The sequence below is a fragment of the Pocillopora damicornis genome, chromosome 1 (assembly GCF_964200805.1).
Source record: "Pocillopora damicornis chromosome 1, jaPocDami1.2, whole genome shotgun sequence".
NCBI classification, from domain to species: Eukaryota; Metazoa; Cnidaria; class Anthozoa; order Scleractinia; family Pocilloporidae; genus Pocillopora; species Pocillopora damicornis.
In genome coordinates, this window is record NC_142670.1 from 39,514,385 (window position 1) to 39,538,980 (window position 24,596).

General features: G+C 35.9%; 4 protein-coding genes across 9 annotated transcripts; 2 read left to right on the forward strand and 2 right to left on the reverse strand.

The window, feature by feature from the left end:
- Positions 1–75: 75 nt before the first annotated feature.
- On the forward strand, positions 76–3,710 carry LOC113679599 (thioredoxin domain-containing protein 15). Its single transcript, XM_027196567.2, has 4 exons — positions 76–213; positions 311–758; positions 1,271–1,398; positions 1,940–3,710. The coding sequence occupies exons 1-4, from the start codon at positions 111–113 to the stop codon at positions 2,170–2,172; spliced, it is 912 nt and encodes a 303-aa protein (XP_027052368.2). The 5' UTR covers positions 76–110; the 3' UTR covers positions 2,173–3,710.
- LOC113679600 (cilia-and flagella-associated protein 96) lies at positions 3,165–7,388 on the reverse strand. Its single transcript, XM_027196568.2, has 6 exons — positions 7,095–7,388; positions 6,190–6,406; positions 5,457–5,670; positions 4,934–5,036; positions 4,623–4,699; positions 3,165–4,072 (listed from the first exon to the last, which is right to left on the reverse strand). Exons 1-6 carry the CDS (start codon positions 7,192–7,194, stop codon positions 3,854–3,856), a joined length of 930 nt encoding a protein of 309 aa, XP_027052369.2. The 5' UTR covers positions 7,195–7,388; the 3' UTR covers positions 3,165–3,853.
- Positions 7,389–7,401: 13 nt separating this feature from the next.
- Positions 7,402–19,120, forward strand: LOC113679601 (ralA-binding protein 1-A). 6 transcript variants are annotated; one of them, XM_089196028.1, is made up of 18 exons: positions 7,402–7,442; positions 7,536–7,672; positions 9,008–9,162; positions 9,641–9,754; positions 9,964–10,041; positions 10,778–10,903; positions 11,137–11,255; positions 11,837–11,967; positions 12,308–12,376; positions 13,269–13,353; positions 13,639–13,701; positions 14,153–14,267; positions 14,630–14,682; positions 14,892–14,963; positions 15,633–15,725; positions 16,102–16,164; positions 16,289–16,428; positions 17,572–19,120. In XM_089196028.1, exons 2-18 carry the CDS (start codon positions 7,557–7,559, stop codon positions 17,612–17,614), a joined length of 1,635 nt encoding a protein of 544 aa, XP_089052154.1. In that variant the 5' UTR covers positions 7,402–7,442; positions 7,536–7,556; the 3' UTR covers positions 17,615–19,120. The 6 variants fall into 6 exon arrangements, with proteins under 6 accessions (XP_089052154.1, XP_089052169.1, XP_089052151.1 ...); XM_089196043.1 differs by having other exon boundaries at positions 17,575–19,120; XM_089196025.1 differs by having other exon boundaries at positions 7,402–7,672.
- On the reverse strand, positions 18,075–24,548 carry LOC113679609 (uncharacterized). Its single transcript, XM_089196078.1, has 9 exons — positions 24,164–24,548; positions 24,033–24,078; positions 22,970–22,990; positions 22,634–22,656; positions 21,972–22,110; positions 21,767–21,826; positions 21,209–21,312; positions 20,617–20,699; positions 18,075–19,810 (listed from the first exon to the last, which is right to left on the reverse strand). Exons 1-9 carry the CDS (start codon positions 24,244–24,246, stop codon positions 19,668–19,670), a joined length of 702 nt encoding a protein of 233 aa, XP_089052204.1. The 5' UTR covers positions 24,247–24,548; the 3' UTR covers positions 18,075–19,667.
- Positions 24,549–24,596: the final 48 nt, after the last annotated feature.

The following is a 24,596-nucleotide window of genomic DNA, read 5'->3' on the forward strand; positions in this document are numbered from 1 at the left end:
ATGTTGAAATGAATCCAAATTTTTTTCCATATAAAGAAATCGCTGAAATCGCTGAAATCGCTGAGGTCAGCGAGTTGTCGCAGTAGGCATGCTCGCTGCAGAGTGGAAACATGGCGGATAGAGTGACTTGGGTTTGTTGCTTACTTGTCATCTGTTTTGTGAGTTCCTTGGCAGAGGAAGCTGAAAATTTATCAGGGAATGACTCAGTTGAAGGTAATAGGCGAACTGACTGGGGATATTAAAACATTGTACGAGTGGTTGTAAGTTTATTTGTAATCTTTGCAAACCGAAATCATATTGTATTTTTCAGATGAAAAAATGGTTGACGAAAACAGCGTTTCAGGTGGAGAAAATGACACCATCTTGGAAATATTCAATATAAATGAAACATCAAGCAAAACGGAGGTTATAGCTGCAAATGAAACGGAGTTAAATGAAAGTCTGCCTCAAACTGAAAATACCACGGAACATAAAATTGAAGTCGTCAACTCTACAACCACTCCAAAATGGTTTTGTAAGGGAAGGAACAATTCACAACATAATGACTCCCTACCACAGAGTGTGGCCATAGTTAATGCAGAGGAGTTGCTCAAGATAATTAATTCGACGTCAGATAATAATACTGATGCTTGTGCAGTAGTTTTGTTTTTTACCCAGTATTGTCCATTTAGTGCAAAACTTGCCCCGATGTATAACGCTCTGGGACGAGTTTACAACAATTTACCCATTCTAGCTGTGGATGCTTACAAACAACATAGGTGAGGTTAAGTTTGGATAACAAACTGCTGGTGGGTTTTCAGATTCCTTTACCTAGAACAAAGAACTCAACAAATTTGCCTTACTGCCAACATCAACCCCAATTAGGGAATTATTGGCTTATCCAATACCAAATTCTCTGAACTAACATAATGATAATTGTCTGGCAGACAATTAGGAGAATTACAAAATCTTGGGAGATGAAATCTTGGGAGTGAAAAGTTAGAGAAAAGGACCCATTTTGGTTTAAATACCCAAAGCCAGTAAAGCACAAGGTGACAAGAATAGACAAATCAACCTGAGGGTTATCATCATAAAGCACCAAATTCTCACAACCAATTTAGAAGGAAATGTGTAACAAGTAATAGGGAGAATTATATCTAAAATCTTTAGAGTTAAATGGTTTCTGGGAAACTTCCTTTTTTTTCCTTTAAGGCGGGCATTTTTGTAGTTGTTTTTCACTGCTTAGTGCATGTTGGTGATCAGCTGAATAACATTATTGTGCTCCTTTTAGTCTGAATACTCGTTTTGGAGTGGTTGCTGTTCCCACCATCTTGTTGTTTCACTCTGGAAAACCTGTGTTGAAATTCAATAATTCAATAACCCTGGATGATCTTAGAATGTTTGTCAAGAACAACACTGGTAAGTTTGATACAAGGTGTTCTTCTTGTTTAACTGAATGGGATTTGTAAATTAAAATAAGTGATTGAAGCCTGATTGACCTTATAAATGCAGACATATTTCCAGTTTGACTCTCTCCAAATGAAAAAATAATTTATCTAATGGGTGGTCAGATGTGATAGCTGTCTATTGATTAAAACCCCTTGCATGAATCCTGGCATAAGAAATCCATCACCACCCCTTGGACTTGGCTTCATCATGCAACTGATCTGAGGTTCTGTTGCCCCAAGGATTAAGCTGCAACCATGGTAAATGTCATCAGGCTACATCCATGACTGGTAATAAAATTTGTGGAGTTAGTTTTCATCATTCCACAGCAAGAGGTTCTCTTAAAACTTGTAAAGAGTCCTCTCTCTTGTACACCAGGAAGCATTTTCAATTAAAAATAGTACAGTTTTTTGCAGTTACACTCAGGGCCATGAGTTCATCAGTTTAGGGTCTGTTCTAATTTACTTTCTTAGTAGATAAATAATTTGATTGAGTTCCATAACTTTTTTGTAAGGTATTGAGGGCAACTTCAGTGTGGAGATCTCAGAGGAAGATTACATTGGTCCAGTGATAAACAAACCAACTGAAGAAACAGACTACTATTTAATATTCTCTTCTCTGTTCCTTTTGATGTTTGGTGCATTTATGTTTGCCAAGTCAAGCTATCAGGAATTGCTTTGGGACAGAATACAAGCAATTCCTTGGCGGAGATTTGTTCAGTGGTTTAGAAGAGATAAACAAGACTAGGGAAACTTTCTGTTTGTCAGGCAGGCCAGGTGAACATGTCAGCTGTGTGTAGGTAGGAACATGTCAGTTTTAAGATCAGACAGTACCAGTCATGGTCAAACTAATCCAATCTTTTGAGAAAGGCTAGTCACTTTTCATGCCTGTGCACAAAATACTTGCTTGCCCAGTACTGGAAAGCCCAGTACTGGAAATGGTGGTGCAAATAGAATTTCCTATTGTTCTGGTATTGAAAATGCAAGAGAGCACAACTCCCATGCCTTTATACACAATGAATGGAATTTTTAATTCCATTTAGTCTAACACTTTAAATAACAAGATCATTCCATTTTGACCAGATCTGATCAATGGGAAGTGCCATGGCAAACAAGCACTTGAATTCAAAATAACACACATTTATTTATTTCAATCCTTTGAGGATATCATAATCTCCTTTGCAATTTTTGTTCAGTGTGATGACACAACATTTGCTCTTCTCATTGGTCAAAGTTGTGTTTTGTGACCAAACAAAGGCTGCAAAGGATACCAAGGATTTTACTGGTAGAAAATTATGGTACATTTAAGACCTAATTGGACAGAAGTGAAAGTGAAATGGATGGGAAAATCAGGAAAGCAAAATATTTTTTACAGAAGAGGAATAAGATAATTTCTTGAGAGGAAATATAAACTACATTTGAATTTTTGGCTCTATTACTGTCTTGCCAAACTGAAAATTAGCTATTTTTCATTTGTAATAAATAAGTTTCTTTCTTGATTCTGATTTCTATATGATTGTCTGGATCATCTTGACCAGGACAAGTAAATGGAAACCAGGCCAAAGTATAATGCCATAACAAGTTCTGGTGACAGGATAGTTGTCAATAATGTGCATACTGTTGTCATAATTTTGTTAAATTATTAATAGTTTCCATAATTATTTATTGGCTAAGATAACAAGGTAATGAATATTTGGGGTTTGTTAGCAATATATTGATGAAAAATAACATGAGTGTATAGACTTTTTCTAATCTTCATTTGCCTGAGGTGTATTTATGGGTGGTTTAGGTTCAGAGAAATGCTATAGTAAAATGAATGTCACATATTTAGTGGTTCTGAGTTCCTCTTAAGAGAAAGGTTGATCAAATTCATAGAAAAATGTATTCTGAAAGAATCTTACAACAGACAAATAAACAACACATTCTTTTATGTGCTCAAGAATAGCTGAGAAAAAACTAATTGAGATTTTATTAACAGTTTTAATAGTTACCATATTTAGAAGATAAGCAGGCACACAGTATCCATAAGAACTCAAAAGACAAATAATTAACTTGTCAGTTTTAAAAGATCCTTCCTTTTTGACAAGTGACAGAAATGCAACCACAAGTTTCAATTGTTCTCTAAAATATTTGAAGTTGTTACAACTGACAACCTCATCAAGTATCTGGCCTATTTGGTATAAAAAAGAAAGGAAATTTAATTTACAGTGTTACGATCAATTATTCTTTGTATTCTCCATGTAACTGCTCACACTTTAAAATTAAAATATACCCTGTACAGTAAAACCGTTGGATATACGATCTAACTTTGCATTATTTTCAAAGCTTTTCTGTTCTTACATGCTAAATCCAACACATGAATTAATACACACTAGCCTTTACAAAATTAACTTTTTTGCATTCACATAATTATTACCAAGTGTATCTAATTATATGGACACAGTGATAGGTTGTCTGAAGTTTAAGTTATTGATACGTCGTTCTACATTTTGATTTATGATAGATGTCGTTCGTGTTGATTTTGGTCCCTGGGAGGGTCTGAAGATCCTTTTCTCTGTTCCATCACTACCTTTTGGTTTTTTGACCACATAAGGATCATTAGAGTGAGATGGGTAACTGTCAAAGCAACCAGCCTTCATACCACCAATCTATAAAGAAAAGGAACAACATTGTCAAATTTTGTTCAGGAAAGATTTCTTGTTTCCCCGTAAACTTTCCATGGGGGAAGGCAAATAAGCTAAGTGGCCCATTTCTGATTGAGCCTATCCTAGTTTCCCTACTAAGAAATGATGAGGAATAGAAACTTAAAAAAGCAAGAATCAGAAAATTGTCACACTTGTAAAAGAAGAGAAAAGTGTTTTTTTATCTTGTCACAAGAATGGGATAAAGAAAAAATTCTGAGTCCTTCTTAGGATTTTGCACTCCAATGCTCTTTCATCAAGTTACCGAAAGTCTACAATGAACTAGGCCTTTATAGGGCCAAGTCTCACTTCCCAGAGTTTATTGGATGTCACAAAACTCTTTCAAATTTCCAACTCGTAGTCCAACAGGATTAAGGCAACCATGGACTAGCATTCCTTCCTGGAAGAATTCCAATCCTGTGAGGTAATGCCCCTTGCGACTGAAACTGAGAAGAGATCCATCTGGGACATGGATCAGCCTAAGAAACTCTTCATTTAAGTGGTTCAGTTTAATTACCTCTTTTGCTGGAGAACTGGGTTTAAAAGGCTTCAATCCTTCTGGGGGTTTCTTAGTCTCTTTTACAGGTGGAAGAGCTGAAATAACACAAAGCAAATTAAGGATTTGAGTTTGAAAAAAATTGACAAAAACTGACATATTCCAAACAATCTACACAAGTGTGCTTCTGGGGGTGATAAGTACAGTAACCAATTTATTGCTCTTGTCATCTGGAAAGTGTAATGTGCTCTTTTGCACATGTCTTTAAGGACTTTAACAAAACTTGATTCAAGAGCCCTTTAATTGAAAGGCATTGAATATTCATTGCTTACGTCTGTCGGATTTGTAGGGATTTCCATCAAAATAGGCCTTAGGATGAAGATTTAGTTTATATGCTCCTCCCTTTCTTGCTTTCAGGCTTCCTTCCATCTCTTTCTGTTAAAAAAGTTATTCAATAACATATCATTTAGAGCATGCAATTAGGTGCTTATTTACCCAAAGGTTCATACAGGGTGTACAAACTACATCAGCTTGTGCCTGTCAGGATTTTTTCTTTTAATGGAAGATGTGAAATTTCTATCCTGGGACAAGATCTAATAGATGTTTTGAGGCACAGATTCTCTTTTTTCCTCAAAATCTATCTGCTTTGGAAGATTGGAATTAAAGAGAATGAATTAACAATGGCCATGCAAAGTCTCCTCTCTTTTTTGAGCAAATTTCATGGTGAAAGTCAACAGAAATCAGTGGAAAAATATATGCACATTGTTGCCACCAAGAACATTAAGGTCTGTGCTAACTGTGATTTCTGAACAAGAGGGAATACAGGTAGTTTAACCTAACAATAAGGCCAGTTACCTTTCGCAGCTCTCTTGCACGTTCATAAGCATCAGACATGTACTTGGGTGGGGCACCAATTGTCACATTCAGATATCCAAACCCTGTCCCCTTCTTGGGTGGGTTTGTCAAGAAGTTCTTTCCAGCAGACTCTGTTGGTTTTTTCCCCTTAGACACAGGGCTAAAAGCTGTAATGGCTCCACTGAAAGTTCCATAATGGTTTCCTGCTCCTGAACTGCACACATTCAACAAAAAATGTACTTCAAATTAAATCCATGCATGAGATATGGTACAGGTATTACAAAAGAAGAGAAACTTAGTATATTTCAGGTGTCAAATTGTTTGTATATGTTGAAAAACTCAGGACAAAATTTAAAAGATTATCCTTTTCCATCAGCATAACCCTTTAAATCCCAAGATTTGATTGACATGTCTCCCCTCCAGGTGCTATATATTTCCTTATAAATTAGAATTTGGTGTTATATCACAGAGAAACAGAAAGCATCTCATAATTCCCATACAGTATGCAGCTAAATGGATACAAAAAGAAGCAAACTGATCTTGATGACACCAACTGATCAAACCTTCAGTTCTTATTACCAATTTGTTGCACAATGTATTGAAATTCTCAGGAGATTTGAGACGTTCATCACTTCTAGGAGTTATCAGGGTTAATACAAGGTCTCTATATTAAAGGTTTCACTTTTCTAATGAACATTTTGCATAATTGCAGCAAAGCCTGACATAAACTTACGGTAATTTTTCTCCACTACTTGGAACAAAAGCCTTTCCTATGTTAAGCTTACTGCTCTTTAGTTTGTCCTGTCTACGCCGCTTTACAGGATCAGTGAAGGCCTCCCCTTCCATGACTCTGTTGAATCTCTGATCAAAATATCCTGCCTGAAGGGCAGATCGTGTTTTGCTCCCACCAGGTAGCATTTGTTTTCCTTTATGAGCAGCCATGTTGAATTCTTGAAAAAAGAAATAATGGTGAAAGTATCACATAAAAAATAAAATCAGTGAAGAAGCTAGAAAGATCTGCCTGTAGTACCCCCCCTGCACCTAACCTCGATAGGATGCAAGCCCTTTGTGGGGTTACCCCTTAATTTTCACTGCTAACATTTGTCTGGTTCCCTAGACAGTTTGTCTGTACCCAATCAGCAATCTGGGCATAACTCAAAACTGACTCTTTGATCTGTAGTTCCTCTCTCTGACCACTAGCCAGTCAAGTTCCATAACAACACCAAAAGTGAATTAGGCCGATATTTAACCATGATTGAACAAGCACACTCGGGCAATAAAGGTTCAATATACATTACGTTCGCAATATTTTACCACAGAGTTAAAAAAAAAAACATGCATAAACATGATGCTGTTTTCCCCGTTTGAAGGTCTTCAAGAGGGATGTTGTGATTTGCAACTCTAATGTCCATAATGCATTAAAAAAAACTTTCGTATTTTTTTCCAGCGGAAAAAAGGCTTCCTAATCTTTCACTTGCAACAAATTAATTTACTGAGGTATCTCCAACGCTTATGGTAATTTAGGGTTTTCATCTGCGTGTTTATTTTACGTAGAATTAGTAGTTTTCTTGAACTGCAGCTCTTTACTCATTGATTCAAATTTTCATTTCAACCAAGGATGTTGCTTGAAAATCTTACCTGTGCTCTTCCTTTTGAACGGATCACCAATTGAGATGTAGCCGAGCTCGCTGAACAAGCCGACGCGATTCAAATCGTTTTTAGTATCCAACTTCGCCATTTTTTGCCTCAAACTTGATGTTAAGCTTTCAGCTTATAAAAAAAAAACGTTCAGTAAGGTTTTTTCGAGATTTTGAAAGTCTCTAAAACTGATGAGGTAAAAAAATTAGTAAAACTTTGCGACAACAGTAAAGCGTGTGTTTCGCACGAAACTTTACGTTGTCATAACAACTCACCGCCTAGTAACCTAGCCTTAGAGTTTCTTTTCGCGGCGACCTGGGGAAAGCTAGTCTAGTAATGGCGGATTAGGTAAAATTGTCTTTGAAATATTGGAGATCTGCCAGAGTTGCTGTAGTTTCTGGCTGAAATTTATCCCTGTCCCTCTCGATTGTTATCTTTAAGAATATATCAGCCACGGATTTGATGGCTGAACGTGAAGAAGACGTCTATGAGAGAAAGGAAAGCAAGAAAGATAAGGGGTATGTGGCCTTTCGATCTGACGATGACAGCGTCGGCGAAGAAGAGGAAGAAGAGGCTAGGTAAATGATCATTGAATTTCTGGTTGTTGGTCGCTTTTATTTCTTATTCTTTCAGTTTTACACGCCAAAGGAAATATGTCATCAGAATCCTTAGAACGAACTTTGTTTACATATTTTGAACGCCTCAACGAATCAATATTTTGACCTCGCCTCGCCCTTCGTAAAAAAATTTGAAAGGAAAGTATTATTTTATAATTTGTAACTCTACTCCACATAATTTTTTATCAATTTTTATTTTGTCCAATTAATCGCACTCCGTCGAGAGCATGATATTGGATGAATTTGACATGCTAATGGAGCAGTTTTTGGGTCATTTTTGTTTTAAAACATTTAATGTGATAACGATCAAATATTCAGTGAATTTCAAAGGGATTCCGGCGAGTGTAATCCCTAATTGATTCGGCGTGATATTCAAATCCGTTTTCCTGTCAATCAGGAAGTAAAGCGGCAAAAGTATTGCTGATTTAATGAATGTACCCACGAAAACAAAGAAAAAGCAATCACTCGTCGTTTCCATTCACAAAATCGGCGCACAATAGCTTTCCGAACAGGTGTTAGTGTGAACAAAGGTTCCTCTTGTTCTCAGCTCTTTTCTGGCCACTCCTAAACTAAGAACAAACTCTAACAAGAAACCAAGCAACATATACAAATACTCTTCAATTTGAATTTGTTTTCATATATTTTAAACTGCTTTTTTCATTCCCAAGCTGCAGTGAGATATAAATATGGATTTATCCCCAAGCACATGTACTTATAAATCCAGATGGTAAGAGTTCTAGTCCAAAGATCTGAATGATATTCTCCTTTCCACCTGCTATACATTTCTCTCAAAATGATTCAGGATATTATGTTATTTCATCAAGAAAACACTGTCTTGCTGAAAAGAATATCTATTCCCATAAATCATTTACTTTGCAATGCATTGCAACTTTAGGGAGACGTTACTTTTAATCACTTCCATAGGATGAATAGTGAACTGCCCAAGAGGAAATCCAATACTAAGCAGACATGCTGAGTTAAAATATGTAAATGTATTCATTTTGTCTTTCCTGTGACATGGAAGGAGACAAAAACTATTCATACACACAGGTTTGATTTTGGTGAAGAAGAAAACTGATAATGATTAGACAAACTTGTTTCATCTTTACAAAGAGATTGAAAAACTCTTCAGAATTTGAAGGAGGATGTTATCAACTCTCTTCGGTTAAAAGGTGAATTATACTCAACATTTAAGTATTTTTCTGAGGGTTTTTTTTTTATGGTATGTGATGAATACTGTTTGAAAAACTGTCTTTGTCTCATGGTTCTTTGTGCCTCTTTGTTGTAATTTCCAAGACCTAAAGGCAAGAAAGTGAAGAGAGAAAAGTCCAGATCACTGGCTCTTCGCATAAAACCTAAAAAGCAGAAGAAGGAGAAAGAAAACAAAGAAAAGGAAAAGGATAAGAAAAAGAAGAGGAAATCAGAAACACTCTCACCTCCTCAGGCACCAAGTAAGCAAGGACCAAGCTGTTTTCAGAAAAAAGAGCAAAGAAATTATGGCGTTCATGTAGCCATGTTTGAACCAGAATGCATCCAAACTACTTGAAAGATCATGTATAACATAAGAAACAAATTTTTGATATTGAATTAGATCTCATTCAGGCATTAATATCTATGTTCTGAAAGAAAACAAAATTTTGAGGAGGAAAGAAAATCTTTACACAATCATGTGCAAGGCAGTTCTTTTCTCACAATCTTTGTTAATATGTCTAGTTCCATTCATCAATGACTCTGACAGAGTTTATTTACTACCTCATGAAAACTCATTTTTCCAGTGGGAATTAAATTTTTTTAGCTTTTTTTTTTTCTGAATAGTTTTTTTAATGTCTTGTGCATGTATCTGAAGCACTTGCTACCTGGAAACTGAAGAGAGAGTTTATTACAAATATAAAGCAGTAGTTACATTAGTTTTGTACTCTCTTCTCCCAGGGAAGGCTGTGTTTGGAGTTCCTTTGGAAGTTGCAGTCAAACAATCCAGGTTCCCAGATGGAGTAGAACTGCCAAGAGTATTCAGAGAGGGGATCGTTTACATTGAAGAAAATTGTAAGATGATGAGATAAGACTGAGTGGACTTTTAAAATAAACTTTGCAAGCATTTGATCTACAAATTATGTTTAAGTTTTTCAATGTTATTTAATGTGACATGGTCATCTGCGGCAGGGCTTATACCATAAATGCTGCCTAACGATAGCTCATGAAGTTTTTCACGGAATTTAATGTACTTTGTATTAAAAATAATGTTGGATCTTCAGGTCTGGAAATTGAAGGGATTTACAGAGTATCTGGAATGAAGTCTAAAGTGGACACCTTAAAAGAACTGTATGACCAAGGTATGTTCCCATTTCTTCAACGATTGTGGCATATGGCAATAGATTCCTTTGAACCCTAAGATAGCATCTTATTTCTCCTTACAGTGTCATCCCAAATAAAACAAGTTATGAGAATAAAGGAAATGATCACCAGCTAAAGAAGCCCTTTATGGTTAAACAAATTCTCATGAACTTCGTAATGGGCGTTGCTCACCATAGAGTCTCTGTGGCTCGGCATTAGAGCTTTGGGACAGGGAATCCACAGAAGGCCTGAGGTTCGATTCCTCATGGGGACTCAGAATTTTTCTTTGTCCCATGCCTGTGACAAGATGAAAAACACCTTTCTCTACTAATCTTTACTGGGCTTAAAACTTACCATCCGGCTCTTTTATTCTATTTACAAACATGATGCTATCAACATTGCTGATCCTAGCATTATGCAGGATGCATGTCATATATGAACTTTGTAATAGGTCTCCCTTACTGTAGAGTCTCTATGGCTTAGAGGTAGAGAAATGGAGTGCAGGGTCCGAAGGTCTGAGGTTCGATTCCTCATGGAGATTCAAATTTTTTTCTTTTTCCCGTGCTCTTGACAAGACATCTTTCTCAAATTCTCCTTGTCGGGAAGTGTATAAGGATCAATGTATAGGGGCCAAACTACTAAGTCTCCACACTAGATTTGATAATATTTATTAAATAAACATTTAATTATATTTGTATTTTTTAATGCCTTATAATTTGAACATTTTATTTTTAGGAAAGTCAGTGGATCTCACTGAGTATGAAGCTGAAGCTGTGACCAGCCTAATCAAGCTGTACATCAGAGAATTACCTGAAAATATACTCACCTCTGCACTGCTTCCAAAGTTCAACGAAATATCAGGTAAAAAAAAAAGACATGCATTTACACAGTGGATATGATGAATCTCAAACCGATATTAGTGCCTTTGAAGGGCAACTTTGACAAACCAACAGTGGTTAACCAAAAAAACCAGTTCAGGGCACTTGTGGTCAGATTTCTTGAAATGAATCTTCACTGAAATTTGATTTGATTCTTAAAAGAATTACTTGAAATAATTACTTTAATAAAAAATTTTGTCAAAATATTATTTACAGCTACACAAGAAATAAAAGATCAACTGGAGAAGGCCAAACTTCTGTTAGCGGAACTACCAGCATGCAACAGGACCTTGTTGGCTTGGCTGTTCACTCATATGTCACATGTTATAGAAAAGGTTTAAACATTTGATTTCTCTCCATCCTAACATCAGTATGCACATTCTCTATACTGTTCTCTATACATTTACTAAGGTGCTGACAAGGAGAATTTGTTTAACAATCAAGAGCTTCTTTGGTTGAGGGTCATTTCATTTATTCGTGTGGCCTTCATTTATTCATGTGATCCAGGGGTGATATTGTAAGGCAAAATTATATGCTAGGGTTAAATTAAATCTAGTTAGTTATAACTTCACTTCACAAACCTCCGTGAGATGTAATAGTGTAGGCTATTATTATTATTAGCTTTGGTTGTGGAATTTTAATTTCAATGTGAGTGCTTCATGCGCCATTGAAAGTTCCAATTGTTTACCTTGTCACACTAAAGAATACCTGAAAATTGAATTTCCATCACCCAACACAGAAAATACATAGATTAAAAGATTGTTTTATAGTTTGCCTCACAAGGTAAGAGTCAGGCTGATTAATTATGTATTGATTGCGACATTTTGAGTGCCACATTGTTTGTCTTTGTCTGGTGACCAGGTCGAAAGTTTACATCTTACACATTTAAAGACCTTTGTGATCTTTCATTTTCTAGTATTCATCAAACAGAATGAATCTACAGAACATTGGCATAGTTCTTAGTCCAACAATGAACATAGGACATGGTGTACTGTTCATCTTCCTAAATTATGTTGGTGAACTCTTCCCTGATACAAAAATTACAAGGTGAGTATTGGTTCTTTCATGTGAGAGGGTGGCCTCAGCTGGTAGCCCATGGGAGAACTATTGAAAGTGAGTCTAGGGCAATTGCTGGTGTCCCTGAAAGTATTTACCAGGGATGGGGGGTGGGGTGGGATGGAAGTAGGGTGGGGCCAGTGAGGAAAGATTTAAAAGCGAGTTTGTGGCTGTGCTGGTTTCTATGCTGTCTATGTTGGTGCAGGTAAGAAGGGGGGGGGGAAGGGGGGGATTGGTTTTAATAAATGCATCCACTTTGTTTTTGGTTCAAGACATTCAATTACAAGGCTTTCTTTTCTTTTGAGTTACGATGTTTTATTTATGATGATAGGTATGATGAATCACTTACCATGACCATCAGAATGGATGAGGATGAGGAAGATTTACCCAGTAGTCCTGGGTAAGAAAATAAACTGCAGTTTATTTCAATTTTACTTGAACCTGTTTGTAGCTCTCTGAAGAAAGCCACCTAAGATGCTTTTAGTGCCTGTAACTGTCAGATGGAAATGCATCTCAACAAATTATTTTCCTCCCATTCTAGAGGAGCCTTGGTCTCCCCTACTGTTGTAAATAAATTATGAGAAAAAGTGGTTTAAACTAAGAGTCAGTCAAAATATATCTTTGGTAGTTCTAAAGATTGTAGAAGATCATTGCTGAAAGATCAAGTGGCTCACTACTGCCCCAGCTTATTCCTAGTTTTTTGTTTTGAAGCGACAAGGAGTACTGTATTTCCTTTAATAAGCACCTGTAGCTTATTTTATAAATTTTTTGTCAGAATGAAAGGGCAGTTATTTGAAGGAGGGCGCTTTTATCAGGAATCTTTTAACCTGTACTGATTCAGCTGTTATGAAGCTTTAAAAGCTATAATTATAATGTGGCAACAGATTTAGGTTTTGCTTGTATCCCTATCCTAGAAAGCAAGGGAGGAGGGGGGGGAGCTTTTTTGATATATTGGCCCAGGGGGTGGATGCCTATTTGGGAAGGGTGCTTATTAGAGCATGGGTGCTTATTTGAGGAATTACACTATGTTTAATTGTTAGTCTAGCATTTTTAAACAATTTTCTGACAGTTTTCCAATACCCATTTAAATATTCTTGGATGGAGAGAGGCACCATAGGTGTAAATAGGCTTGTCCGAGAACAGAACAAAGTGACCCAGCTAAATACTGGCAAAGAAGTTTTGATTCTTAGTCTAGGGCATCAACCCTAAGGCGTGCACTTCCTGGCCACTGCTTTTCCATCTTATTAATGACAGAAATGATTAATTATGCATCATTGTGAAAATTTCTGCAGCGCAATAGCATCAGCACTGGCCAAACAAGAGGCAGTTCTCTCTCAACTTCATGAAGATCTCAACATGAAAACAGACAATTTGCAGGTAAGTAACACTTACTTCAGTTTTAAATCATTATATGACATTGATTATTTTACTCAAACCTTTAAGTGGGACACAGGAGTACTGCTACTCTCCATTGGATGAGATGTTATGTTAAGCCCATAGGTTCCATTGATCAAATATAACACAGTCTTTGCTTTCAATTACTCTTACTGTGGATATCGAATGGAAAAAAAAAGTCATTGGGAATGATGCTAATTACTGTAAGTTACAATTCCTGTGTTAATTTTGTTAATTTACTGCATGGAGTGTTTGTTTGTGTTACAGTTTGCAGGTCAAGATGAAATGCTCTGGGAAGTCCAACGGAAGGTGACCCTTCTCAAGAGAAAGGTATCTATTAAACTATTAACCCTTTAATTCCCAAGATCTGAGTGTTAATTCTCCCTTCTTGCTGCTTTACCTTTCCTTGTAAATTAGTTACAAGATTTTAGAGTTACATAAAGACAACAACTTCCACCTGATAAGTTTGAGTATTCTCTTTACCTGTTTACTGGAGAATTTATGGATATTATAGGGAGAACTGACATGTCAATCACTTCTGGAAGTTAAAGGGTTAAACATAATAACATATATCTCTTAGAGAGTATCAGGTAGTTCTTTTGACTGTGAGCTAAGTGTCTTCCTTGTGTGTCTTTTGCAAAATAGACAATCCAATTATTACAGTAGGGTGGTTCTGTACATGGTTAAGGGTTTTCTGTAATATTTTTAGGCAACATATTCATAATCATTCCTAGTTTGCAAGACAGAACATAATTTTTCTTTTCTTTTTCTCACCCCATAGCTTAGGAATGCTAAGAAGAAAATTCCACAAACCCCACAACCAGTGGAACACCAGAAAACTCAAGTTACTGTTGAGAAGTTAGAACATCCTTTTGAAAAACCAGCAGAGGATAATGGTAATTTATTCATATATGATGGGTGATTTCACTGGAAAGGAACATATGTTGATCTGTTAAAATATTTCAAATTTGTCATAAGCTGTTTTGCCTTTATTTTTACCAACCTTGACTTCTTGATGTTATTTATTTCAACAAAATTACTGAAATTTTGAGACATGTGATGTTGAAACTTCCTCCTGACAAGAGGTCGGGTGGAGTGCACCTTACAACTCCCACCCAGCCCCTCCAGCTTTCTTCTTGACTTGTGGAGGATAGAGTGCAAGCCAAAGAAGCCCCCTCCCCACCCTATTAAGTTTTGTCTTGATTTCCCAAGCAAATTAAATTGACATGGCTGAATCTTTTTTAAAATCTATTTTCAGGGTTAATTGCACTTTTAGAAGCCTCTGAAGCAGAACTTTTACTTGAGCAAGAAGTAAGGGGGTGGTAACATTTTGATCTTTAATTTTTTCAATTTGCAGTGCTCCAAGTTGAAATACAGATTGAAACATTTAAAGAAATCAATGTAAAATGCCAAAAGCTGCTTCATTTATGGTTACAAACAATTTCTCTTAGAACAATTGAGAGGACCAACTATTTAACATCTGTGTAGCCATCTAAATATTTTCCTTTCCTTTCCGGCAGGAGTTGACTCTAATTGGAAATGAGCTAAGGACACGGATTGAAAATGAGAAGAAAGAGATTGAAAGATTGAGTGTAAGTGTGTACATTCAAACTCTTACAACCTCAAGATTTTAGAGCAAAACCTTTTAACAGACAACTATACCTGTTTATGTTTACTCTACACAAGATTGATGTTGTCTGCCAGGATAACCTTGTATTCATTCAACAATGTGAAATAACAGATTTAAACTAAGGCTTTAACCCTCTAACTCTCAGAAGTGATTAACAAGTAACTTCTCCCTTCAATATCCATGCAATATCCAGCAAACAGGTAATGAGAATACTCAAATGTGTTTGCTAGAAGTTGTTTTCTTGATCTAACACTAAATTCTGGTAACTAATTTACAAGGAAATGTGTAGCAGCTAAAGGGGAGAATTGACAATCAGATCTTGGGAGTTAAAGGGTAATTGGGAAAATATCAAGATTGTGCCCAATATAGAAATTCACAAATTATGATTTTCCTGAAAAGAAAGATTGGAAATCTGCAAACCACTTTTCATGAGCCAGAATATTTAAAAAAGGATATGCAAGCTAAAGAATTGAACAAGTGCTTACCTTTTTTCTTTTTTATTCTTTTATAAGAGTTTGATCACCAAGTGAAATTTTCGCTAGCTAGTTAATAATATTAATTGTTAGTATTTTCTTTGTTTGTTTTTTATGAGATTGTAATGTGAAATAGAGATGTTGTTATCATTAACCAGATGGAATTGACAGCTGCTATGGCTGTAAGGGAACAAGATCCAGACTCCACTGCAGACAGAAGTTCAGACTCAGATTCATCTGATAGTGAAGTTGTATCCTTTCCTGAGGTAGTTCTATCTCTGCCTACAAACAAGAAGAATACCAATAAAATACCTATATGCACCTGGTGAAGGGCTAATGCTTCCCCTTTATGCCTCATTTTTAACCTCATTAATATTCATGGATGCCATGCTCTCTTCAGCTGAGAGTATTTCTGATTCCAAGGTGTATTTCTGCCCAAGGCTTAAGAGTGTTTTGTCTGATACACAGAGTTCTTACAGTCATGAATTTTAGAGAAAAAAATTTATCCCATGTTGGTGAATTTGACATAGTTTATCAGAAAATTGCTCTTCACTGGAGTTTTTTTCCTTTACAATGTAATTTATAAAAATAATTGTCACAATTTATCCTTTACTTCATAAAATAAAGGAAAATGAGGATGACCTTGAAAGAATTTTAGCAGAGCTTATTGCACAAAATGCAGAACTGGAGGTATGCTACATTTTATTTTCAATTCCTGTTTTCCTAAAATTCACTGTATACCTTCTTACCAAATGAATTCAACACTAACTTGACTATTTAAATTTGACACATTTAATTTCTATTTTTAAAACAGCGTAAGAACACAGAACTCTGCCGTAATATTCATGACGAAAGAGAAGTTTGTGTAGAGCTTCAGGTACAGATCAAAATTCTTGAAGCCAAGCAAGAGCAGCAGACAGATCCTGATCTCCAGGATCAGAACACAGAAATCAGGTACTTTACATTGTTTCACTATCAACTTGTCAGAACTGGGGATTGTGAGGGTTTATTCTATTTCCTGTTCCTTTGTTTTCAGCAAATTACTTTTGTTTTTTCATCACCAATTCTATGACAAGATCGTGGCAAGTAAATTACTTGACTATCCATCACTAGAAAAGGAAACTTAAAAATTGCATTTTCTGTCTGGTATGTTGTTAGCTTTGGAACCTTGCATTTTTAGGGACAAAATTGTTTTGTCTTAGAATTCTGACCATTTGTATGTAAGCAAATAACAAATGAAAATCAAACTCCTATGAAATGTTTTAAGCTAAGAAAAAATCTGCACAATAACATGTACATTCTTTTTCTTTTCCATTTGCTTTTTCTTTTACAAGAATTATCATGTGAAGTTTTATATGAAATAATTCATATTTGTACTGCGGTTTTAGATGAAAGTGAAATGTGATCATCGCAGTAAATTTTCCAATTTAAGCAATTGGAAAGAAGAAGCCTGAAAAAAAAAAAAAAAATCAGGGCTTCAACGGGATTCGAACCCGTGACCTCCGCGATACCGGTGCGATGCTCTACCAACTGAGCTATGAAGCCACACATTGGGAGCGAGGTCAATTTATTGAGTTCATATCTTCCCGTGCAGTGAAATGATGTGAAGTTTTATATGAAATAATTCATATTTATTTTCCTCGCTCCCAATGTGTGGCTTCATAGCTCAGTTGGTAGAGCATCGCACCGGTATCGCGGAGGTCACGGGATCGAATCCCGTTGAAGCCCTGATTTTTTTTCAGGCTTCTTCTTTCCAATTGCTTAAATTGGAAAATTTACTGCGATGATCACATTTCACTTTCATCTAAAACCGCAGTACAAATATGAATTATTTCATATAAAACTTCACATCATTTCACTGCACGGGAAGATATGAACTCAATAAATTGACCTCGCTCCCAATGTGTGGCTTCATAGCTCAGTTGGTAGAGCATCGCACCGGTATCGCGGAGGTCACGGGTTCGAATCCCGTTGAAGCCCTGATTTTTTTCAGGCTTCTTCTTTCCAATTGCTTAAATTGGAAAATTTACTGCGATGATCACATTTCACTTTCAAGAATTATCATGTGAAACTCTACCTGGATTGTTTATTTTTTAGCAGCTCAATCAACACGTCCAGCTCTACAGTAACTACAGTCTGATATAAAAGCATGTACAGATCTTGATCTGTTTAATGGATTGGTTGGTTGGCCTTCAAATGAGTGATGAAAAACTATCTGAGGACACATCAGCATCACACCACAGGCACATCATGTAGCACCACTGACAGGCTAAGTACCAGGTTGTACCATAACTCAACCAGTTTTTGTCATGTACTGGATGTAAAAGCAGCACCTTAAGCCTCTAATAAATACTATAGTATTAGTTTTATAAGCTGGTAATGATGAAATGGCTTGAATAACAGCCAGCATATCTGCTCATAAAATTGGTTAACTCATTGCAAATTTGAGGATGCTCTGGACCCACAATTCACTATAAATAGTTTTTACAACAATTTGAAGTAAATGAATTCTGATATGCTAACTGTTCATAATTTCCTTACCAGTATAATTGTGAATCAAGAATTTGTGTAAAAATTTAAATTAACAAATTCCTTGCTTGTTTGATGTTTACTTTTTATTAATGAAATTTTTGTTTGCAATATAAACTTTACTAAGTTAGTGGTATACAAAGTTGCATTTTTTTAGTATATAGTCACTACATAGTTACAATATAATACAACAGTTCTGTTTGCATTAATCTTTTACTCCCAAGACTGATAAATGATACCTAAATTTCTGAAAAGTAATTGCTCTGGGGAAAAAGAGGAAATTCAAGAATCCTGACATGTACAATATGTTGTCTCAATAAAGAACAAAACAAATTTTCTAGACTCTCAAACCAAAAGACATAATATAGCACATTGCAATCTGCAATAAATTACAGGTATCAAGAAGTCACATATCTTTAGAGTGAAATGGTTCTCTAATTACTACAAAAATACTTTGAAGTTTTCTTTGATTTTTGTAACTTGGGTGCATCATTTATTTACTTAATTAGCTTTCCAAACTTCATCTACCTTTTTACTGAATCTTCCAAGAATGTAATAATATTTTTCATCAGTCACTTTCTTGGCTGTTATTAGCAAGATCCTGATTTCTAATTTTGTTTTTCAGGAACAGTGTAAATTTATGTATAGATTGTTTAAAAACTCATTTCACGCCTAAGTTTTATAAAACAATAGAAAAGTGCAGTAAGCCCTGTGAGCTCAATCCTTCAACTCCCATGAGTGACTAAGACAGAATTTCTCCTTACAATATCAATACAATATCAACCAAACAAGTGATGAGAATAAAGAAAAATATCAATTTGGGGATTAGTTGACCCAATGCTAAATTCTCTGAACTAACATTATAAGAACAGTATGGTTGTCAGTAAGGAGAATTACACATTTGATCTGGGAGTTAAAGGGTTAAAGTTTGTTTGTGTGGGGCAAAGCTCTGCTCTCATTCGTCAGTAATAAAAAAAAGTAAATTAAATAGGGATGTCCATAGCCATTAATATTATTCCAATACACCCAATATCATTTAAAGGAGATTATTAGATGTATTAAATACAAAATTTGTTAATAATTAATTCATAAATAAATTTACTATTGTGACCTATAACTATGTGTCTCTGTTGTTATTTTTATCTATGCATTTGACAACAGGATGTATATATATTCCTGTAGTTGTAACAGTTTACAAATGACAAATTCATTTAACCTGCTCTTTGTCACCTTTTGTGAATATTGATTAATAACCAACTAGTCTTTCACTAGCCAACCAATACATCAAGACGGTTTCTTACAAAACTAAAAACCCAGTAAAAATGAATTTAACATCTCTTCCTTTACTTGATGACAAAGCTTTAAAACAATTAATTCCTCCCCTTTTGTCATGATGCAAATTTAGCAACAAATTTATTCAAATGTCTTACTTCCCAGGCTAAAATTTTAATATAAAAGATGTTCCATTCTTAGCAGTTGCTATGTGACAGACAGATTTTTTCAGAAAGAGCCAATTGCTTAATGCTCTTGATAATGACCCATCATAAATAAATTGGCTCGCTCATAAGTCATAACATATCCTTGTGCTAAAAAATGAATCACTTGCTTCCCACATTATGTTATGAGGCTTTGATTTATCTCTTAACAAAATCCAATTAGGACTGCTACCTCTCACTAACTGACACCAAATCAACTGAAGATGAAAACCCATTCAGGGCATCCAGGGATTTGCCTGCTATCTTGGTGGCTTCCACTCCCTGAGCTAAAGCATCTTCCCATGATGCATTTGTTGAGGTTGATGTGGGAGCTTAAAACAAAAAAAATATGAAGTGATAAATGGGCCATGAAAGGATACTTCCTGGTGAAATCTGCTGTCTCCTTTGGGACAAAAGTACTGTATTTCTTTGATTAAACATTGTGGTGTTTAATAAATTTTTTGTGATTCTAGTAAGGTGTTTATTCAAGAGTGGTGTTTATGCGAGGGTGGTGTTTATTTTAAATAACAGAAACATGTTTTAGCACTCGTCTAAAAAGATATTTTTTATATAGTTCTCAATTTCACAATTTGCATGTAAATACTATTGCAATACATAAAGTGAATAAAGATATTTTGAACATGCTTTCTCTACATCAGAGCTAGTACAATCAAAAGGATTTGTGTCTGGTTCCCTCAAAATTTCCAACTGCAATTGAAGCATTGATCACTGTGTGCTTTTTGAGTCAATTAATTTAAATAAATGCTGCATGATGAAGTGGGATTAATTCAAGGATGGCATTTATTAATATTTCAGTCCTAAAATGCAGTGTTTATTCGAGGGTGGCATTTAATCGAACCATTGCGGTACCAGTAACTAATGTGTACTTTATTTCAAAAGGATTCACACAGTTAATTCGAACTCTGCACTAACAAAATTTAAGCAATCTCTTAAAGGAGAATTAATCAGCCGACCCAAACTCCCTGATATCTGACACTGTTTCCACTTCAATTGGGCCAGATTGATGGGCTCTTCTAGTTGAATGTGTAGTTTATTGGAATGAAATATCTCAAAATTAGTGATTAAAAGCAGCTGTAGATGTAAATTTAAGTCCACAATTTCAAAATATCAAACTTACAAGTGAAGGGACTGGATCCCCCAAGAGATCGTGCTTTTACTTTTTCTAGAAAGGCGTCAAAGTCTTCAACATCGAGATCATTGCTAAGAACACACCAAGAAAGAAGCAAAAAATAACATTATTTACCCCAGAATTAAAAGAAAAAAAAAACACTATGGTACAAGAATTTCTCTGCATCCCAAAACAATAAGCAAAATGAACCAGCAAGAGGTCTTCATGGGGTCTAGCAATCATTATTAACGTCAGACCCCTGGCAAACCTCTCCCTGAATCACCTAAACTCTACCCACAGGTGGAGAAAATGGACTTCCTGCAGCACTAATAATGAGGGCTGCTCACAAGCTAGATTTGCTGCAGAACTTGCTGAACATGTTTAAAGCATTGACACATGAAATGATTAAGGGATGGGGGGGGGGGGGGGGGAAGGGTGGAGCTAAAGGGTGTTTCCCTCAAGAGGCATGCAGCTACCAGTGAGTCCAAAAACCATGAAACTGACCTAGTTTAAACCCAAAATAACCATACTTTGTAACACAGCTCAAACATGTTCAGGCCAACTAAGAAAGTGGCCTTTCTCACCAATGAATATCTCATACCTGTCCACACTAACTCCATCATCTGACAGCCAAGAAGATAAAGATGAATCTTCTAAGAAACCTCTGCGTACTCTTTTATCCTTTTCTTTTGATGCTTTATTTTCCTACACAAGTAAAAATTATTAATTAACCTATTGAATATAATCCTGGGAGACCCAGAGGTAAATAAGCAGACAGCTGTTTTTTTATACAGCCAAAACTTCTGTTTCATCTTTCTTTTTACCCACTACCAGCCTCTGGGTCTATTTAGATTATTGCATAGTTTTACTATTGTTAAAAGAGCATTTACTCATCTAAATCTATCAGAAATTATTCCTAACCACATCTACTGAGACAAGAAAACTTATCTTTGACAACGATTTGTGAAGGAAAATTTTTTGAAGATAGCTTCCCTTGAAACTTTTACATATTTCTTATGTTCTCACCCATAGCAAGTTTTTCCTTGACATTCTTCCTGGTTCAAAAACTGACATATTAGGTTTTGAATAAGAGCAAAAGTTGAGACAGAAAATGCCTGTACTGGTGGCAAAAATAAGAAGTCAGAAGAGGTTTTCTTACCTCCATTTGCCTGGCCTGTTTAGCCACACGAGCTGCTTCTCTTTTAGCCTCATAGTATGCCTTAGAAAACCAATGCATGCATGAATTAATAAACATTTTAGAAGGATTTGGATGGGGTAAGAAGGGGGAGGAGGAGTTTTTTGAGGCAAGAATTTGACATAAATTACAACCAATTATTTAAGAGGTGAAAAACTATCAAAATCACCTCCTCTTCAAGTCGTAAATCCTCTTCTCGTCGAGATAACTGTGCATCAATTTCTGCATCTACTTTCTTCTGCTGTTCAACCAGGTCATTGTATCTCTTCTGTGTGATCAGTTCCGTTTCTGTTTCCGTTAAAATCCGTCTGGAAATGAGAAACAGGAAAAACATCACATATCCTGCTTACATCTACAACACATAAATTCTTGTCACTCCTAGGGTTCCATGGGTTATTTAACCCTTTAACTCCCAAGATCTCATTAGTAATTCTCCTTACTGTCTGTCATATAGTTCTTGTGACGTTAGTTTGCAGAATTTGGTATTGGATCCACAAATTATCCCCTAGCTAATATTTTTCTTTATTCTCATCACTTGTCTGCTCGATATTGTATTGATATGGTAAGGAGAAATTTTTTCTTAGCCACTCATGGGAATTAAAGGGTTAACCCTCTAACCCCTAAGAGTGACTAGCATCTAATTTCTCCTTACAATATCAACCCCAAATCACACATCAAGGTCATGAGAATAAAGGAAATGATCACCAACTAGAGAAGCTCTGCATTATGAAACAAATTCTCCTCCTAAGCACCTAAGGGATTGTACAGGGAACAGTATGGAGAATATGTATACTGACAAAACCAAATGTTTAACATTCATTTTTCACTTACCTGGGACGAGGATTGAAGTCCTCCTGAAAATTAAAAAAGAAGATTTTGTTATTTCAAAGATATATTTTAGGATTCCTTCATTACTGACTTATTTGTGAGATCAACCAATTATTAATCAGTAATAAACATTGAGTTTTGTCCTTTAGAGTGACTACAAGTGATTAATAAATTTCTCCCAATTAAATTATTTCTTCCTCGCATGTGTTACATTTCACAAGGGGACTATACTCTAATTAACAGTATTATACACACTGCTTAATTAAAAATTTGAAAGAATATTCCATGAAAACACTCATCAGGCTTATTGTATCACAAGGAAACACTTGGAAGGCATACCTCATCAATCAAATTTTCAAACTGGAAGAAAAAAGATTTTCATGATGATCAGTTCACATTTGGAAGATTTAGGGGTTAACTTACTAATAGAGGTGCTGCAGAAAGCAAGCTTCTAGAGCACTACTAGAAGTACCAGTATTTGAGATTCTAAGAAGCTCTTTCACATACTCACTATTAATTGCCTTTCCAGAGCCATTTAAGAAACAACAACTCATGAAAACATGGCACATAATTGGTAACAATTTTTTTCTGAAAGGAGGGATGGAGTCACGTGGTAAAATTAAAGGATCACTTCTATTTTAGTTAATGGGTGAGAGGCAGATAAAGCTTTAAGTGATTTTTAATGCACCCGTATATTCTCCTTGTGTTCCAATATAAAACATGAGTTTTTTTAAGGAGAATTTAGTGGTCTATCACAGGTTGCTTAAGGTGAATTTCTCTTGACCTTTCAGCAAACTGACTTTCAAGGGAGGAGAAGGTCTGATATGGAACTAGGTGAGGAAACATTTTATTTTTTTTGGGGGGGGGGAGTGGTTAGATGGGAGAGTCACAAGAGGTGAGAGGTGAAAACAGGAAGTTGGAAGACAACAGCATGTTGGAGAGTAAAGCAAAATTGTGGACATTTCTATGTTGTTAATAAGTAACATTTTAAAAGAAGGGATGGGGGGTAGGATTATAAAAATCACTCTTCCCCAACCCCCTCAGTTTTGCTAACTTATCATGGGGCATTGCTCTGGGAAGGGGAGGGTGATAACATGTTGCAAAGGTTTTTCTAGTATATTTCAAAACCTAGCGACTTTCCTTTTTTTATTTTCGGCTGTAAAAGCAGTTCTCTCCCCTGCACCCACCACACCACACTTGACCCTTCTAACTCTGGAAAATTTTGACTCATGAAGGCAACTATCTACTGCGTTCATTACTTGCATTTTCTCACAAGTCGATACAAAGGGGCTGAGTCAATCAAGTTAGCTTGAAAGTTCTGCTCAATACCACCGTAAATTTGTGCAAGATTATATTATGTTTGGACATCCAGTCTTAAATCGTAACTGACAAGGGATCTTACCTCAATACTCAATTCCTTTTCACTATATCTTGCACGTCTGTAAGTCCTGTGAATTGACGATGACACAACTTGAACTACCGGCTACAAAAATACAACAACTGCAATTTCAACAAGGCTATATCGCAATTTACCTCCCTCGAAGATGTGCCGGCCGGCGTAATTTCCTTAATTCTTCGCTGAATACACCCCAGCATCCTCTCATACAGCTAACCATTTTGAATTCCGGAGTTTCTATTTATATATTGTGGTCATTGTCGACGATCTCAGCTGTTGTTGTAGCGAAATTTCCGTCATATGCGTGGCACATGACTGCTGGTGACTAATGGTTACCCACAAATCCGTGCAAACCTTCTTTCGCTTTGTTGCCTAAATTTACACCAAATGTAACAAAAAATTAAAAAAGCATGTGAAATCAAATAGAAGTTTTTGATACAATGTAAAAGCTTATGTGGAGTCTCTGAGATTTTGGTGTTTCGAATGTCTTATATGCTCCTGCTTCCAGCCAAAGCACTATGTGATAATTACACAATATATTATTTTGGCTAAACACACCTCTGTACAAAT

Coding starts and splice junctions, on each gene's coding strand:
- LOC113679599 (XM_027196567.2), top strand. CDS start 111: ATGGCGGATAGAGTGACTTGGGTTTGTTGCTTACTTGTCATCTGTTTT. Junction 214..310: donor AGGGAATGACTCAGTTGAAG/GTAATAGGCGAA, acceptor TGTATTTTTCAG/ATGAAAAAATGGTTGACGAA. Junction 759..1,270: donor GATGCTTACAAACAACATAG/GTGAGGTTAAGT, acceptor TGCTCCTTTTAG/TCTGAATACTCGTTTTGGAG.
- LOC113679600 (XM_027196568.2), bottom strand. CDS start 7,194: ATGGCGAAGTTGGATACTAAAAACGATTTGAATCGCGTCGGCTTGTTC. Junction 4,700..4,933: donor TCCCTACAAATCCGACAGAC/GTAAGCAATGAA, acceptor GTGTTATTTCAG/CTCTTCCACCTGTAAAAGAG. Junction 4,073..4,622: donor CCAGTTCTCCAGCAAAAGAG/GTAATTAAACTG, acceptor TTTTCTTTATAG/ATTGGTGGTATGAAGGCTGG.
- LOC113679601 (XM_089196025.1), top strand. CDS start 7,557: ATGGCTGAACGTGAAGAAGACGTCTATGAGAGAAAGGAAAGCAAGAAA. Junction 10,042..10,777: donor AAAAGAACTGTATGACCAAG/GTATGTTCCCAT, acceptor TTTTATTTTTAG/GAAAGTCAGTGGATCTCACT. Junction 14,683..14,891: donor AACTTTTACTTGAGCAAGAA/GTAAGGGGGTGG, acceptor CCTTTCCGGCAG/GAGTTGACTCTAATTGGAAA.
- LOC113679609 (XM_089196078.1), bottom strand. CDS start 24,246: ATGGTTAGCTGTATGAGAGGATGCTGGGGTGTATTCAGCGAAGAATTA. Junction 24,079..24,163: donor CCGGCACATCTTCGAGGGAG/GTAAATTGCGAT, acceptor GTCAATTCACAG/GACTTACAGACGTGCAAGAT. Junction 19,811..20,616: donor GGGATCCAGTCCCTTCACTT/GTAAGTTTGATA, acceptor TTTTGTTTTAAG/CTCCCACATCAACCTCAACA.